General features: G+C 47.1%; 1 protein-coding gene across 1 annotated transcript; it reads left to right on the forward strand.

Annotated features, from left to right (window-relative positions):
* Nucleotides 1-914: 914 nt before the first annotated feature.
* Nucleotides 915-16,903, forward strand: Sall1 (spalt like transcription factor 1). The gene is made up of 3 exons (XM_047530110.1): nucleotides 915-1,697; nucleotides 10,635-14,083; nucleotides 15,213-16,903. The coding sequence occupies exons 1-3, from the start codon at nucleotides 1,622-1,624 to the stop codon at nucleotides 15,651-15,653; spliced, it is 3,966 nt and encodes a 1,321-aa protein (XP_047386066.1). The 5' UTR covers nucleotides 915-1,621; the 3' UTR covers nucleotides 15,654-16,903.
* The last annotated feature ends 334 nt before the right edge of the window (nucleotides 16,904-17,237 follow it).

Here is a 17,237-nt window from a genome sequence, read left to right on the forward strand (position 1 = left end):
GGGGCCAGGCCTCCTGGCTCCAGGGCGCGGGTAAGGTGGCTGAATCCCAGCTCCGGGAGACCGAGATAGAGCGAAAAGTTTGGGCGCCGCACTCGGCAGATGCCGGAAAAGTGGAGGCGAGCTTCAGCTCAGCCAAGGAGCAGCGGGTAGGGACCCCCCACCCCTCTCACTCCTGGCTCAGCACCGCCAACTCATCCCAAAGGCAGGAGGGAAGCCCCCTCCCCCAGGGCAGGGAGCCCAGGGGTCCGGGGAACTAGCCATGCCCAGGGTCAGGGACTGCTGAGCCGCGCCTCCCAGGCCAGGGGCGCGCTACCGCGCGCAGGGTAAGCTGCAGCCCCTCCCCTCCCCCCGGCCGGAGCTGAACTCGGAGCCCAGGCCGGTCCCGGCTCTCCACCCGCCCGGGGCTCGGCGGCGCCAACGCCGCCGCCGCCTCCCCGCGGAGTGACGCGCCCTGCAGCCAACCGGGGCAGCCGGGGGGGAGGTTCGGGAGGGGTCCTGGGCGGAGCCGGGCCGCCCCCTTATCCCACCGGCTTGGGGCGCTTCTCCCGAAAACTTCAGCCCTAATTGTCCTGGGAATGTCCAAGGTAGAGAAAGGGAGCGAGGGAGCAAGCGTGAGGCTGGAGGATCGGGCCCCTTGGGAGGGGGAGGATGGGGGTGGCGAGAGAGCTGCCCCTCCCCCCGTCCCAAACCCATCACGTTCCCAAACCTTTCCTCGATCCTCTTCTCCGCGCCCCCGCGAGCCCGGGATCCAGGGCATGGAGAACTCGGGGCGAAGGAACGCCGAACCAGGCGGCGGGCGGGAGGGAGGCCGGGCCGCGGGCTGGAGGCGGACCGGCGTGGGGCTGGCTCTTCCCCACTCGCTTATTTTTTTTTTTTTTATGAGGGTGGGGGTGGGCTGCTTTCTGGTAGCTCTTAAAGAAACGAAGAAACATTCACGAAACGGGACGCCCTCCCCCCAAAATTCCGCCACGGGACTCCCTCCCCCCGCTGCCGGCGCGCGGCGCGCCAGAGTTGGGAAGTTCGCAGCGCGCCCGCAGCCCAGGTCCCCAGCCCCCGCCACCCGGCCCCACCCCCCGCCCGGGGCGGCTTCATTCCGGGGAGGGCATGCTAATTTGGGTCAGCCCAGCCCGGGATGGGGGGCGGGAGAGGGAAGGAGCGGGGGGCGCCGGCCGGGGCGCCGGGCGCGCAGTGGCGAGGAGGCAGGCCCCCGGCGGCCCGGCCGCGGAGTCCCGGGCGGTCGCGAAGAGGGTTAACCCAGTGTCGGGCGGCGCGGCGCACAGAGCCAGCCCCGCGGCCGGCTTATTGGGCCAGCGCGCGGAGAGACAGGGGTCTGCAGCAAATCACGAACTAATTGATTAAGGCGAGCGGGTTTGAATAGCGCTGGCCCGGTGCCAATCGCCTTTCAAAGAGCCCCTCTATGATTAATCGCAATGCATTATTGATAATCATAATTATAGCAGGACACATGCGCGCTGCGCCCGGGGCCGGGGAGCCGGGGAGGGGGCGGGCGGGCCGGCGGGCGGGGGGAGCCGCCGCCGCCGCCGCCGCTCGATTTCCGTAATTTTGAGAAGATTTTTTTTTAGTAATTTTTTATTCTGCCCCAGCTGATGTTTGAGCCAGCATGTCGCGGAGGAAGCAAGCGAAGCCTCAACATTTCCAATCCGACCCCGAAGTGGCCTCGCTCCCCCGGCGAGATGGTGAGTGCTCCGGCCCGCGCCGCGGACACACATACACACACGCACTCACACGCACACTCGGACCCACGCACACGCGGCGGGCCCCCGCGCCCACTGCCCCTCCGCCGCCGCCGCCACCGCGTCCCCGCTCGCGTTTTCGACCTGCATATTTTTTCTGTTCTTTTTAATTTTCAATTTGCCTTCACTGGGCTTCCCGCTGCCCCGGGGAAGGCAGGCACATCTCGGGGCAGGACCTTTCCGGAGTTGCGGTGTCCTCCTAGGGGAGGAGGGAGGGAATGCCGGCCTTACTTCTCCGTCCCGGCTTTTCCAGGGAGCCGAGCCCCGGGAGCGCGAGCCGCGGCAGGACCCCGGCGCCCCTCAGGGCGTGGGTGCAGGCAAAGGCCGTCCGTGCCTGCCGGCGCGGGGCCCCTCGCGCTCCCTGCGCCGCTCCGGGGGCCCCGGGCTCGGCCTCGCCGCTGGGGCCCTCCTGCCAGCGGGAAGGAAGTTTACTTCGTGCTGGTGGCTGAACTTAGAGCGTGTGGGGAGCTCACTGCGCCCCCCCTTCCCACGCACACACTCCCCCTCGGCCCGCAGGGCGAAATGGGGTGCATTTGTGGGTTCAGAGCTGTATGAAGGCAGAAACCGGGGTCGAGGCGAAACCCCCTGGGGTCGCGGCCGGGGTGAGATACTCTTGGCTGCCGGTCGCTGCCTGAACAGTACAGGGAGACCCGGTGAAGTGTCGAGTTCCAGCTCCCCAAGTTTATTCCCGCATCTTTTCTCCCAATGCATGCATCCATAGTCCCCCCAAATCTTGAGATTCGGTGTACGTCCTCTCTGAATCGTGGTGCCCAATACTTCCAGACCGGCCAAGGAAAGAGTCATAGGGTAGTTTTTCAGGGCTGGGGAGGAGGGGCAGGTAGCCAGCCGGAGGAGACGACCCCTGACACAGAGGAGCAGGCGCTTTCTCCAATGGAGGCGACCACTGCATGGTCCCGAAAGGAATAGACAAGTCCAGAAAAAAGTTTGTGTGCGGGAACCACGGCCGAGAGTAGGAGAGATCCAGGCAGGGAACTGGGGATTCGGAGGGAGGATACCCACTACTCTTTCCTGATCCCGAAGGTGTTTCACTGTCCGGGCCTCCGAGCTCCCAGGCCTAACGCTGGAGGCGATGGAGCGGCGCCCGCCCTCGGGTCATTCCGGCAAGATTCTTGTCCCTCAGCTACGGGGAGGACGAGGGGCAACCTCGGCCTGGGTTCCGCGGCTCTAGATGCCTCTAGGGATGCTCACGTCCCCGGGGACATTTTGGGGTATGGAAGAGAGAGATGGATCTCCATACAGCGCCCGAGCCTGCCCTTAGGTCGGCACCTCGGTCCACCAAACTCTGCGGCCGTCCGGGCCCCACGGTCGCAGCGCTCCTTCCCCAGAGGCCTGCCTTTCAAAAGATCTGGGGCGCGGGGACCAGTGCAGAACCCGGCAGAGAAGCAGAGACCCCCCCCCCCTCCCTTTACCTGGATGTCGAGAAAGGGAACTCCTGACGTGGGATCCCTGTAGAAAATTGGGAGACTTGAGACCGATTGAGAAGACTGCTTACAGCATTCGCTGCCTCCCAGCACTTTCTCAAGCTTGAAGCCTTGTCTCTGCGATTTCTCAGTCCTGTGGAAAGAACCCTTAAAATCCCACTTTCTACCCCAAAAGGAGCCCGGGCTTGCAGGGTAAACCGAGGTGAAATTACCCAAGGCCTCAGCAACTACTCGAGTATTTTTCTGGGTTTTCTCAGCTGGTTTCTTAGGCTTCTCGCCCCCAACTCAGTCTTTCCTAAAGTTTCTGGTAAGACCTTTGGCACCCTAATACTGTTTAAAAAAGCTAACAATCTCTATACGAAAAACCAAACCGAAGAGAAGACAGAATTTTTTAGTACACTTTGTAAATATGTACTGATTTTTTTTTCATTTTTCACCAATAATAATAATAATAATGACTCGGGCTTCGGAAGAAATGATGCTTGCTAGTTTTTTGCCTTTCACCTTCGGGATCTGGAATTTTTAATAGTTAAGGCTTCTCATAAAGCGATAGCATAAAAGGAGTTCACTGCCTCTTACCATTATTATTTATTAGTACTATTTTTTTAGTTTATTTGAGCTTTGAGGTAAGTTAATTAAGTAACTGAATCAAGTTTCCTTTCTTTCTCTTTTTTCTTTTTCTTTTAAGTTCTTTCTCTTTCTTCCTTCCTTTCTTTATTTTATTCCTAAAAGCTAGTTCATTGTGCTAAAAAAGCAGTAAACTGTTAGAGGCACCCTAGGAAATATCCCCCTCCCGGCCCCTTTCCTCACCTCTCCCCACCCCCTCCTCTTTTTCTTCAGTAGTAATGGTTTTAGGTTATGACTGTTTTTACATGGTTGAACAATAAGTTTGGGGAGAAGTTGCCTAGAGGGTAGATTTTGTAATAGGGTTACAGGATTTAGTGTGTTGTAATAATATTAGTACACAAGTAATCCTACCTAACGCGTGACGTGCAGGAGGGCCTAACATACCCCAGTTCTTTTTATTTGGGAATAGTCGTGAGATAAATGCAATTGAAAGTTCATGCCATAGCTCAAGGTTACTTTTAAAAAGTCACCTCTCTGCAACGGATTCAACAATCTCCATCCTCCTCCCCACTCAGAACACTCACTTCAAGGAGTTGTTGGTGTTTTATTATGTTGCATGTAGCAAGGTTATTAAATTCTTGGAAGGCAAACCCCTCTTCGAACATCGTGATTACTTTTTCTTGTATCTTGAGATGTTCTGAAAATACAGCAAATGACGTACCTGTCAAACATTACCAAATTAAATCAGGTTTATGTTCTTCTTATATGCCGCGAACTCAAATTTTATGACTTCTACCCAGAGAGAAACCTAGAAAAGTTTGTAGACCCCAGTTACAGTAGCCCTAAAAGAGTGATTCTCTTGCTGTGTTGTGTGTCCTTGTGTGTGTGTGTGTGTGTGTGTGTGAATGCGCTTACTTACAAAGAAAGCCCAAGGAGTGCTAAACAGCCACAAGGATGGCTTCATTGCAACCAGTTCGAGAAAACAAGATTATTTGGTGGATCTGAGAATGTTGATATTTTCTCCTACGTTAGTGCAACTGTAATACTGGAAACACTCTAAAATAAACTTGACAATTTTTGTTTTCTTATAAAACCAAGATTATGGCAAACATGACTTGTCTCAAATGATATTCAACAAGTCTCGAGTTACTTGGTGGGAAGATGACCGCCTCTGGGAAGATTATTTACCAAGATAGATCATTCTGATGAGAGGGAACATGAGAATCTAGTGATTTCATATGTGGGTTCTTTCCTGTAGCTTTGGACTTCAAGCATATGTGTATATTGGGTTTTTCTTCCTTTGGTGGTATTTTTAAGATTCCTGTAACTACACGGTGGGCCTGTTCAGGGTCCATTCATTAATTAAGTATTTTGGTGCTTAGTTTTTTCAAGAAAACTGTACTATTGGAAGAAAAATAAAAACTTTATGAATTGCAGATAAAACACTAACTCTCTTTATGAAGTATCATAAAAATCCCTCTTATTTATATTAATAATGAAATTCTATTATTTACCAAAGTAATTTACTCATTGTGAGCAGCTTAATGGCAACACATTGATTCCTGGGCCCAAAAGGTTAGAGAGAACTATAATTAATTGCTTTTTTTGAAAAACCGACACCTGCAAGATAAGGCAGTTGGAAAGAATTCATGTTTAATCAGGCCTATTTTAAGTTTGGCATAATGGAAGATTCTGGATAAGAAAATGCAAACTGTCTTTTGAGATGTGTTTCGGGCTGCAGATACTTCCTAAAATGTTTAAAAAAAAAAAAAAAAGCATGAGACAGTCAGTGTGAAAATGAATTTGTGATACTGAATGTTTGGTGCTTTATTTCACATCATTTCCCCCATGCTTCCTAGGCAGAAGTGCTAAATTATAGGTTATTCTTTGGGGTCTCTATTTCTTTTCTTTCTACTTTTGGAAGTATCAAGTTGTCTTTACCAACAGTCCTTTAGAAGGCAGAAACCCATGTTTTTATTGTGGAGATTTTACCAGAATCTAGGGAAGAAATAGGCAGGCAGGTTACATGTTTTGTAATTGTTAAAAGCCAAAGCTCTGTGTAGTACCAGCACAAATTTCTCCTAGAGACTAAACTCAGTTTTTCTAAGACATATCCTGGTGCAGAGAGCCCTGTATTTCTTAGATGGTCAAAACCTGAAGTAGTTTAGCAGTTTAGTGAAAGAGATGGTAAATTAACCTAAGAACTGACCCCCCCTCCCCGCAAGAGAAAAAAGTCTGTGCCAGGCTTTAGAAAACCTAGATGTGTTGAGCTGTTTTAACCTTTGCTAGCCTCCTCCCATGCAAAGGTGACAAGGTCCAGATCATAATATGTCCTTCAGTATCTTCCCAGTGACCCCCAAATTGAGTCTTGCTAGTCACTTAGCAGGAAGTTAGTAGTTTATTTTAGTTTCACCTTATCAGCTTGGCTTCTTTTCCTAACCTTATTCCCCTGTCACCCTCAGATGCCAGACCCCCAAAGGGGAAGATTGACAGGTAGTTCCCATAGCTCAGCTTTACCCTCAAACAACAGGGATTTAGTTTCTTGTGCCTTTGCCAATGTTTATGTAGTCAGAGTTTAGATCTCGCCTTAAGGAGTCTCTCTTTTACGCGTCACTGGAATAGGAAAGCCACAAAGAAGTTTTTGAACAAACTCTTGCAACTGGAACCCCATCTAGTGTTCACTTTGATTCATCCGTGGGGAAGATGTTCCCCCCTTTCATTTATTGTGTGAATGAGGTGGGCTTGCATCGCTTCTTTAAAAGGAGTGTCTTGTCCGGGTTGTTATTTTTTTCAGAGATTTCTCTTGTAGTCTTCCACGCGAGAACACACTAATCCTGGCCAACACACTGAGAGAACTTGAAAGGGGAGGGGGCATCACTTTGTCATTAGCTTGCACATTGCACAGAGGAAACTCTAGACCTTACAGAAAATATGCACAGCATATGCTGTAATGTTTACAACTTCTTTGGAATCTTAAGTTGGACATTTGGATGGAGCCTTTTCCTGGGTCTGTGCAAAGAAAAGGAAAAAAAAAAAAAAAAAAAAAAAAAAAGGTTCGTTCAAATACATTTGTGATAACCTTCTCCCCAAAAGGAACAGCCTGTTAAAATTATGAGCTCCAACCCCACTATTGTGAAAGGTTTTTATTTTTAAGATGTTAATGCAGTCTTAAGGTGATGGGAAGTATAGTGAAGTGTCTTTCTGAGGAGCTCTGAGGAGCTCCAAAAAAGAAAACTAAATCTGGTAGAGATGGTGGTGGTGTGTGTGTGTGTGTGTGTGTGTGTGTGTGTGTGTGTGTGTTTGTTTTTTTCCTTTTCTGGCTGGCTAAATCTTTCTATGTGGAGTGTAGTTTTATTTTTATTTTCTCAGTAGACAGATAATGTTAGAACACTTCAATTTTCTGCTTCCGATTCTGCAATGTTTGGTTCAGATGGTGAAAAACTGATGAATTTGAGTTCAACTTCAAGTACCTGTATGATACAACAAGAACTAAAACATCTGGGGTTTTAGTAGAAATTTGGTGGCAGTATAAGATCACCTCCTTCCCCACCAAAAGGCCCAGCAAACATCTTGTGTGTATATACTTAGAAAACCACTGTGTCTTAAATGTTTCTGTTCGACTAGAATTACAAAATTAATTTGTATGCAAAATCCATAGAAAAGAAACTGGAATGTTATTTTCAGCATAGTACAAGGAACAAGACAACTGTATTTACTATAATGAGGTCACCAGTTGCAATCCTGTGTAACAGATTATTGAGAAAGATACAAGATAGCAGAGGGTAGGATCGGAAAAATGAATTAGAACATGTTCCTCTGTGTGTGTGTGTGTGTGTGTGTGTCTTATTACAAACAACTTGAAGTATTTCTTCTGGTAGTTAAAGATTCCTGCTAGTCCTTGTGTTTTGTCTTATTTCTTTGAAAGTTGTTTCGTTAGAATTCTATTCAGAATGCAGGTAGATTTAAAGTTAGGTATTATTACAGTGTAGTGACACCTGCTTTTAAAATAAATCAAAATAGATACCAGGATTTTGGGGGGGTTGGGGTGTTCATAAACATCAGGAAATTAAATTAGTTGACTCTATAGTAAGATCAAATGTCAGCTTATTAAAATGCTGTGAAAATCTAAGCTAAAACATGGTCAGCTTTTTAACACAGTCTTTCTTAAGAAGCAAGCCAGAATTCAGTTTTAAGCATCCATATTTTCCAGTTAGCACAATCTGAAATATAAAAATGTTCATTGAAAAACTTGAAAATTCTCAAGTGAGTCTCAAAGCAGCACAAACACAGAACTGGAGTGCAGGAAGGTAATGATCAGCTGAATTCTGTAAAATAACCTTCCTTTTTATTTTCTCTATATATTATGAGAATATCAGATGTTTGCAAGTTATAAAGAATTAAAATGCTCTTTAATCGTGAGCACAGATGTGCTAAATATTTGAAGCAACTACATTGTAATGTGTACAATTGATGAAGTCAGTTTTCTGATTCCCTTTGCTAGTTATTTAGTTCTGAATCTGTCATTATTTGTCTAAGCCCAGCTGACCAAGCAAAACTGTGTTTTAAAGTGGCTTTATGTTTTGATAAATGTGAGCTGGTTGAAAAGTATTTTCCACTGAATGCAGAGCTTAATAGAACATGCTGACATAATAGTTTTAATGCATTTTGTTGAAAATGTGTGAACAAACAGAATAGCTTTTGTTCCTTCATAATTGGCTGTAAAAGTAGATGGAAACATAACCATTACATATGGAAATGTGCAAAGAGAAAGAAATAACATTTCTGTTGAATATATTAGGAATTGCATTTCCTAGTTTAAAATAAGCATCTGAAATGGATGCATCATTTAAAATTGGTTGTCAAAATAAGAAGCTTTAAACAGAATTTTTGTCACATTATTTTTGTCACAAGTTAAGCAACATAACTTTAGCAAATTTCATTTAATATTTTGTTTGTATTATTTTAAGGCAGGGGGAGAGAGAGAAAAGCAGCACCTTAAATGTGCATAGGAATCTGGTGCCAATTAGGATGATTAAACATTAAATTAAAACTGGATCATTATTGGTATTTTCTGCTACAACTACGGTTTGTTTGGTGTTGTTAATGCGTTTTGCACTCTAACCTCATGGAGATTAAAAGATGGGTATTAGGAAAGCTAGCTTATTAAGTATAACTTAGCTACTAAAATAACACTCCCAGTGAATCGAGTGTGCATACATTTGGCATACTTTGCCAGGGGTTCTGATCAACCTCAGCTTTACTTTAGGCAGATAGAGTTAAGAAATTTTCAAAAGTTAATACTAGGATGTTAGTTGTATTTTCTGAGATACAGAACTCCTCAAGCTTTTTAGATGCTTAATAGAAAAAGGCAAACAGCTGACTCTTTTGAGTAGACTCTTAAGTTTACTGAAAAAAAAAAAAAAGGCAGCATTTTGATTTTGCATGTATTCATATCTGCAATTACTCTTTTCCCTGCAAGTTTTCTGGGAGATTCAATTTGGAAGTCATGGAAACTACCTATTATCTGATTCAGTTCTGCAGAAAAGCATGCAGGGAGGTAATCCTTGAATTAAACAGTTTTTTTTTTTTTTTTTTTTTTTTTTTCCCTCCACAGCCTTCGGAGATGACCACACACCATTTGTACAACAGAAGTTGGTGTTCCCCATGCTGGGCAAACAATGGGACGCCATCCTGTCTTTGAATAGGATGTTAGCTTGGAGTTGGAGATTTTTATGTTTAATTTACAAATGGATCTTAGTGAGGAGACATCTGAGCAACCAGTGGAAACAAACATGAAATAAAGGGATTTTTATAAGAAAAGGTTCAGGACAATCTGTTAAACAATTGATAACAGTTAAGAGCAAACTGTTTTTAAAGGCATTCAGTTCAAGGAGAATTGCAAAGCATTTCCAAACTCTGCCCCAAGCATGATTTCTTACAGAATGGGAGAGCTCCCCTGAAGTTGATATCTAATCAGAAATGTAAATCTCATGCCAGGTTTTACAGATAAAACACTTTTGATGAAATATTTAGAGGCGTGATATTGCCATTTGGAGCACAGAGGCCTATTTTCCTTATTAGTGGAATGGTAGCCAGGGTTGCATTCTTTAATTTTAAAAATAAACATGCCACAGGGTGATATATAGGTGCCAGGCAGACCTTGTAACAGATTATGATCATTGTGTTTCTCTGCATTGTGTGTGTGTTGCTTTCCCTTTTGTGTTCAAGTGAGTCTTGAGGAGCGCCCTGGAGGATTTGTTACTGATGTGACTAAAGTGTGTTTGTCACGGATCAGACTTTGCTCAGGTTGGAGGTGGGGGCTTTGAGGTGATTTTCACGTTGTCAGTCCACAGCTTGGTGATATGCATTTTTTTTCCCCCTTGTCAACAACTGATTGGAACCTGAATGACTACAAATTAGTTTAGTGACAGAACAAACTGTCACAGATATCTTTGAATCGGTTGAAAATGAATAAGGTTGACAGAAACTCAGGAGCCTAATAAGTCCTCAGAATGGTTGCTGGACCCTCTCTGGACGGGCAGACAATCGGGTATATAAAATATTGGAAATCAATATTTTGCTATGGAATTTCATTATGTACCAATGTCTTCCATTCATAGTATTTTATATTTTGATGAATTAGCTGAAGGCCATGGCTAGCTGTGATACTAGATGGATAGGGACTCCTCCACACCCTTAAAAATTAATGATGAGCCTTCCTAGGTAATATTGATTGGTTTTCAGGGACTACAGGTTTTGAGTTTTGCAGTTAGAAAACAACTAACCTTTTTTTTTTTTTTTTTGCTTCGAAGTTATAGATGTCAACGAGACCTGGTTCCCTTTCTAACCCTGCACCCTTTGCTGTTTGTAGGAGACACGGAGAAGGGTCAACCAAGCCGCCCCACTAAGAGCAAGGATGCCCACGTCTGCGGCCGGTGCTGTGCCGAGTTCTTTGAATTATCAGATCTTCTGCTCCACAAGAAGAACTGCACTAAAAATCAATTAGTTTTGATCGTAAATGAAAACCCAGCTTCCCCACCCGAAACCTTCTCTCCCAGTCCCCCTCCTGATAATCCTGATGAACAAATGAAAGACACAGTGAACAAAACAGATCAACTAGACTGCAGCGACCTTTCAGAACACAAGGGACTTGACAGGGAAGAGTCCATGGAGGTGGAGGCCCCGGTCGCCAACAGCAGCAGCAGCAGCAACAGCAGCAGCAGCAGCAGCAGCAGCGTGAGCGGGGCCACCGGCAGCACCGCCCCGCACTGCGACGGCAGCAACTCCACAGGTACCTCAGCGATCACAACCTCTCTACCTCAACTCGGGGACCTGACGACACTGGGCAACTTCTCCGTGATCAACAGCAACGTCATCATCGAGAACCTCCAGAGCACCAAGGTGGCGGTGGCCCAGTTCTCCCAGGAAGCGAGGTGCAGTGGGGCGTCGGGAGGCAAGCTGGCCGTGCCGGCCCTCATGGAGCAGCTCCTGGCGCTGCAGCAGCAGCAGATCCACCAGCTGCAACTGATCGAGCAGATTCGTCACCAAATATTGCTGTTGGCCTCTCAGAACGCAGACTTGCCAACATCTTCTGGTCCTTCTCAAGGTACTTTACGAACATCTGCCAACCCCTTGTCCACGCTCAGTTCCCATCTATCTCAGCAGCTGGCGGCAGCAGCTGGATTAGCACAGAGCCTCGCTAGCCAATCTGCCAGCATTAGCGGTGTGAAGCAGCTCCCCCCAATCCAGCTACCTCAGAGCAGTTCTGGCAACACCACCATTCCACCCAGCAGTGGCACTTCTCCCAATATTAACATGTTGGCGGCAGCAGTTACCACCCCGTCCTCTGAAAAAGTGGCTTCGAGCGCTGGTGCCTCCCATGTCAGCAACCCAGCAGTCTCAGCGTCATCCTCACCAGCTTTTGCAATAAGCAGTTTATTAAGTCCTGCATCTAATCCACTTCTACCTCAGCCGACCCCTGCTAACGCGGTTTTCCCCAGCCCTTTGCCCAACATTGGAACAACTGCAGAGGATTTAAACTCCTTGTCTGCCTTGGCCCAGCAAAGAAAAAGCAAGCCACCAAATGTCACTGCCTTCGAAGCGAAAAGTACTTCCGACGAGGCGTTCTTCAAACACAAGTGCAGGTTCTGCGCGAAGGTCTTCGGGAGCGACAGTGCCTTGCAGATCCACTTGCGTTCCCACACGGGAGAAAGGCCGTTCAAGTGCAACATCTGCGGGAACAGGTTCTCCACTAAGGGGAACCTGAAAGTCCACTTCCAGCGCCACAAAGAGAAGTACCCTCACATCCAGATGAACCCCTATCCCGTGCCTGAGCATTTGGACAACATCCCCACGAGTACTGGCATCCCGTACGGCATGTCCATCCCTCCAGAGAAGCCAGTCACCAGCTGGCTCGACACCAAGCCAGTCCTGCCCACTCTGACCACTTCCGTCGGCCTGCCATTACCCCCGACCCTCCCGAGCCTCACGCCCTTTATCAAGACGGAAGAGCCAGCCCCGATCCCCATCAGCCATTCTGCTGCCAGCCCCCCGGGCTCAGTCAAAAGTGACTCTGGGGCCCCCGATCTGGCCACAAGAAACCTGGGTGGGCTCCCGGAGGAAGCTGAGGGGTCCACTCTGCCACCCTCCGGTGGCAAAAGTGAAGAAAGTGGCCTGGCCACCAACTCTGTCCCGACAGCAAGCAACAGCACCCTGAGCTCCCCAGCAGCCAACGGTGGCCCGGGAGGTGCCGCCACCTTCACCAACCCTTTGTTGCCGCTCATGTCAGAGCAGTTCAAGGCCAAGTTTCCTTTCGGGGGACTCTTGGACTCAGCCCAGGCATCAGAGACATCCAAATTGCAGCAACTGGTAGAAAATATCGACAAGAAGGCCACTGACCCCAACGAGTGCATCATCTGCCACCGTGTTCTCAGCTGTCAAAGTGCCCTGAAAATGCACTACCGGACACACACTGGGGAGAGGCCCTTTAAGTGTAAGATCTGCGGCCGGGCTTTCACCACGAAAGGGAACCTTAAAACCCACTACAGTGTCCATCGGGCTATGCCCCCTCTCAGAGTCCAGCACTCCTGCCCCATCTGCCAGAAGAAGTTCACCAATGCTGTGGTCTTGCAGCAGCACATTCGAATGCACATGGGAGGCCAGATCCCCAACACCCCCGTCCCCGACAGCTACCCTGAGTCCATGGAGTCTGACACAGGCTCCTTTGATGAGAAAAATTTCGATGACCTAGACAACTTCTCGGATGACAACATGGAAGACTGTCCTGAGGGCAGCATCCCAGATACGCCCAAGTCGGCGGATGCATCCCAGGACAGCTTGTCTTCTTCCCCTTTGCCCCTGGAGATGTCGAGCATCGCTGCTTTGGAAAATCAGATGAAGATGATCAATGCCGGCCTGGCCGAGCAGCTTCAGGCCAGCCTCAAGTCAGTGGAGAACGGGTCTGTCGAGGGGGACGTGCTGACCAACGATTCGTCCTCTGTGGGTGGTGACATGGAGAGCCAAAGCGCGGGCAGCCCAGCCATCTCAGAGTCTACCTCTTCCATGCAGGCTCTGTCCCCATCCAACAGCACCCAGGAATTCCACAAGTCACCCAGCGTCGAGGAGAAGCCACAGAGAGCAGGACCAAGCGAGTTCGCCAATGGTCTGTCCCCCACCCCAGTGAATGGGGGCGCTTTGGATCTGACATCGAGTCACGCAGAGAAAATCATCAAAGAAGATTCTTTGGGAATCCTCTTCCCTTTCAGGGACAGGGGTAAATTTAAAAATACTGCTTGCGACATTTGTGGCAAAACCTTTGCTTGTCAGAGTGCCTTGGACATTCACTATAGAAGTCATACCAAAGAGAGACCGTTTATTTGCACAGTTTGCAATCGTGGCTTTTCCACAAAGGGTAATTTGAAGCAGCACATGTTGACACATCAGATGCGAGATCTACCCTCGCAGCTCTTTGAGCCCAGTTCCAACCTTGGCCCCAATCAGAACTCTGCGGTGATTCCTGCCAACTCTTTGTCATCTCTCATCAAAACAGAGGTCAACGGCTTTGTGCATGTTTCTCCTCAGGACAGTAAGGACACCCCCACCAGTCACGTCCCTTCTGGGCCTCTGTCATCCTCTGCCTCGTCCCCGGTCCTGCTCCCCACTCTGCCCCGGAGAACTCCCAAACAGCACTATTGCAACACGTGTGGCAAAACCTTCTCCTCGTCCAGCGCCCTGCAGATTCATGAGAGAACTCACACTGGAGAGAAGCCCTTCGCTTGCACTATTTGTGGCAGAGCATTCACTACAAAAGGCAATCTTAAGGTACCCCACTCTCACCTGCCCCTCGCCTGTCCCCTCAGCCCACCTCACCGCCAGGGGTTCTCTCTAGTGCATGCTGCTGGAGTCACTGGCCCAGACCCACGGGGAAAGCATTTCCCGAAGGGAACCTGCTGCACGCAGCTGGCTGGGGAGAGATAGGGGTGCCTGCGAGGGTCGGGGTAGTGGCAGAAAGGAGGGCAGCCTGCAGCTTGCTACGTGTCACAGTGCCTTGAATAATTTGGTACCTAAGCAAAGCAGCGGCCTCTCTCTGTTGTCTCGCTAAGTGCACCAAATGAATTGCTTTACCTACCAAATAAGACAGCCTGGTGTTGCCATGGGGTATTGATTAAAGACCTCCATGTGGCCTGTGTGCTGCCCGTATCACTTAATAATTACGGTTCTCCTTGGCGTATGCAGCTATTTTTCATAACCATGCAGTCCAGCATGGTTTGTTTTTCTAGAAACAATAACGTCACTGCTCTGCTAATGGGTATTATGATAATTGATTGTACAACATTTCCTACTGATATGTGTTGGAAATAAAGCAAATATGCTTACATTCTAGAGCAACAGTTGAGCGCTCTTACTGTGTACATTTTTCTGTTGACAGAGTATTTCTCTGGAGATCGCTGCCAGTAATGCAAGATGAATAATTACTTTCTGGCTTTTCTCTCCATATGCCGGGCCCTCCAATGGGTAATCAGTGAGGGGTACTTTCTTTCCATCTGAAAAGGACGTTTATAGGGTAAAGGGTGTCAGATACAATACTTACCATTGCAATGAGAGTGGACATAACAATTCTAACCCTGAAAGGAGCTATCTGCGACTGACTGGCCTGCTTGAGGCCATTATAAGCTAAATACGGGTAATAAAAAAAGAGTAAGCAAGACATCTTGCCCAGAGAGACGAAAGACAGCCCAGGCTGCTGAGACCCAACACGTTATTACTAGTCCACGGGAGTGGATGGTTCCCGTTACCTTCTCCACTGTCTGTCATATAATAAGAATGGACATTTAGGCCACTTGCATTGTCGAGTGTTGGGATATGAGGTGAGACAGATTCAACTATTAAGCTTCTCTGTCTTCTTTCTTTCTTTTTGTCCCCCCACTGCCACTCCCACCCCATACCTCAGGTACACATGGGCACGCATATGTGGAACAGCACCCCTGCGCGGCGGGGCCGGCGGCTCTCTGTGGATGGCCCCATGACATTTCTAGGAGGCAATCCTGTCAAGTTCCCAGAAATGTTCCAGAAGGATTTGGCGGCGAGGTCAGGAAGCGGAGATCCTTCCAGTTTCTGGAATCAGTATGCAGCAGCGCTCTCCAACGGGCTGGCCATGAAGGCCAACGAGATCTCTGTCATTCAGAATGGTGGCATCCCTCCAATTCCTGGAAGCCTCGGCAGTGGGAGCAGCTCACCTATTAGCGGGCTGACGGGAAATCTGGAGAAGCTCCAGAACTCAGAGCCTAGCGCTCCTCTGGCCGGCCTGGAGAAGATGGCAAGCAGCGAGAACGGAACCAACTTCCGCTTCACCCGCTTCGTGGAGGACAGCAAAGAGATCGTCACAAGTTAAAGCAGCAGCCTGCTGGAGACATAGCATTCCTGTTCAGAATGTGACCTATGGTGGCCTCCTACTCCTTGCCCCATCCCCCTACCTTTGGTCCCCGGGGTCTATGAACTACAACATTATGAAGACATTCTTTTGTACCTTGTTCAACTTCTAGAGTTCTAAGAAAGCTTATTTATTAGTGATATAACCTTGCTTTGCGAACAGAATGCAAGCATTAACTTTGGTCTTCTGTATTTTGGACTAAATACTAATTGACTAGAGTGCTATAAACTTGCTGTAACATTTATGGCAATTGCAAGTTGCCCTGCTAGGCGGTCTTAATCTGGCATTAACTTATTTTCTATATCCAGTTTAATATGAACCTGGTGTTGAGGCGATGCCTCAGTGATGCATTAGGTCTCTAATAAAGTCTGTATATAAATGTACACTTTGATCCTGCTGGAAAATTTTATCAGCAAACACATTGTCTAATCTTTCAAAACAGATTTAAGGAAAGAACTGAAAGTACAGACTGAACAGTGTGGTTCTTCGAAAGGTTTGGGGGTTTTTTTTTGTTGTTTTGTTTTTTTGTTTTGTTCCATTTTTATTCTAAAATTCAACCTGCTTTTTTTGTTTTGTAGATTTAATCATTTCCGTTTTGAACTGCTATTTGTATTGTGCTTTTTACTTGAGTCTCTTCAATGTTAATAAGTTTCTGTACAGTAATAAGCACGCAGAATTCTTTAGAGAAAAAAAAAATCAAGTGTTGTTTTGGTAGTTGAAACTGAGACGTAACATTTTGCCTTGTAGGTATATTCACAATAGAAAATGTGTGCTGGAATTTCACAATGCTGCTAAGTATAGCATCTTGAACAACCTTCAGTGGAGAAAATGTAGATGCTCTTGTATATACAATAAGAAATATCACTTTCATTAAAATGTACATATGTTCCTTACAAGAGCAAATGCTTCTTCTTGATCAAGAGAGCAGGTATAGTGTTTGTTTATTTTGTATTAGGTATGGAAGAAAAAAAAAATTGGACTGTTACATGCACTTTCTTGGAAAGTTGAAAGGAAAGGGGGGGTCCAATTTTCTTTAACATTTAATACTTACTAACAACAGAGATACTGTAATTTTACTCAAGTAATCAAATACATTTTTTTTTTGCAACAGATAAAACAGCATACTGTGTCTGTGTTTTTAGAGTGCATTTCTATTTAGCCAGGCTCCTAAATGTATTTTAACATTTCCCCAGGTACCAGTAAATTGTGTATGTGAGCTAGTATCTTTCTCTAAATAAGAAATTGTAAAAAGGCACAACAGAAACAGGTTTGCATGGGCCTATGTTTCCTTTTCTTTTCAAATTTGGAGACCCTAGATATTTCCCCAATATCCATTACTTGTGTGAGAATGTTATTTAGTCTCTCTACCCTTCACAACCCACTCCTCAAAAAAAAAAAAAATGTTGTCATTGGAGATGTCATCCTGACAGGTAAGTTTCCTTAAGCAGGATATTTGGATTTAGATTTCAGCTTTAACTGTTCTGGTTTCATTTCACTTGATTCAGTGGCGAGTTTTTTTTTTGTTGTTTTTTTTTTTCCAGGCGG

This window comes from Sciurus carolinensis, chromosome 16 (genome assembly GCF_902686445.1).
Source record: "Sciurus carolinensis chromosome 16, mSciCar1.2, whole genome shotgun sequence".
NCBI classification, from domain to species: domain Eukaryota; kingdom Metazoa; phylum Chordata; class Mammalia; order Rodentia; family Sciuridae; genus Sciurus; species Sciurus carolinensis.

Bases quoted from the DNA above. Each gene is read 5' to 3' on its own strand.
- Sall1 (XM_047530110.1), top strand. From the start codon at position 1,622: ATGTCGCGGAGGAAGCAAGCGAAGCCTCAACATTTCCAATCCGACCCC. The intron at 1,698-10,634 runs GTGAGTGCTCCG...TGCTGTTTGTAG, and splicing joins CTCGCTCCCCCGGCGAGATG to GAGACACGGAGAAGGGTCAA. The intron at 14,084-15,212 runs GTACCCCACTCT...CCCATACCTCAG, and splicing joins CTACAAAAGGCAATCTTAAG to GTACACATGGGCACGCATAT.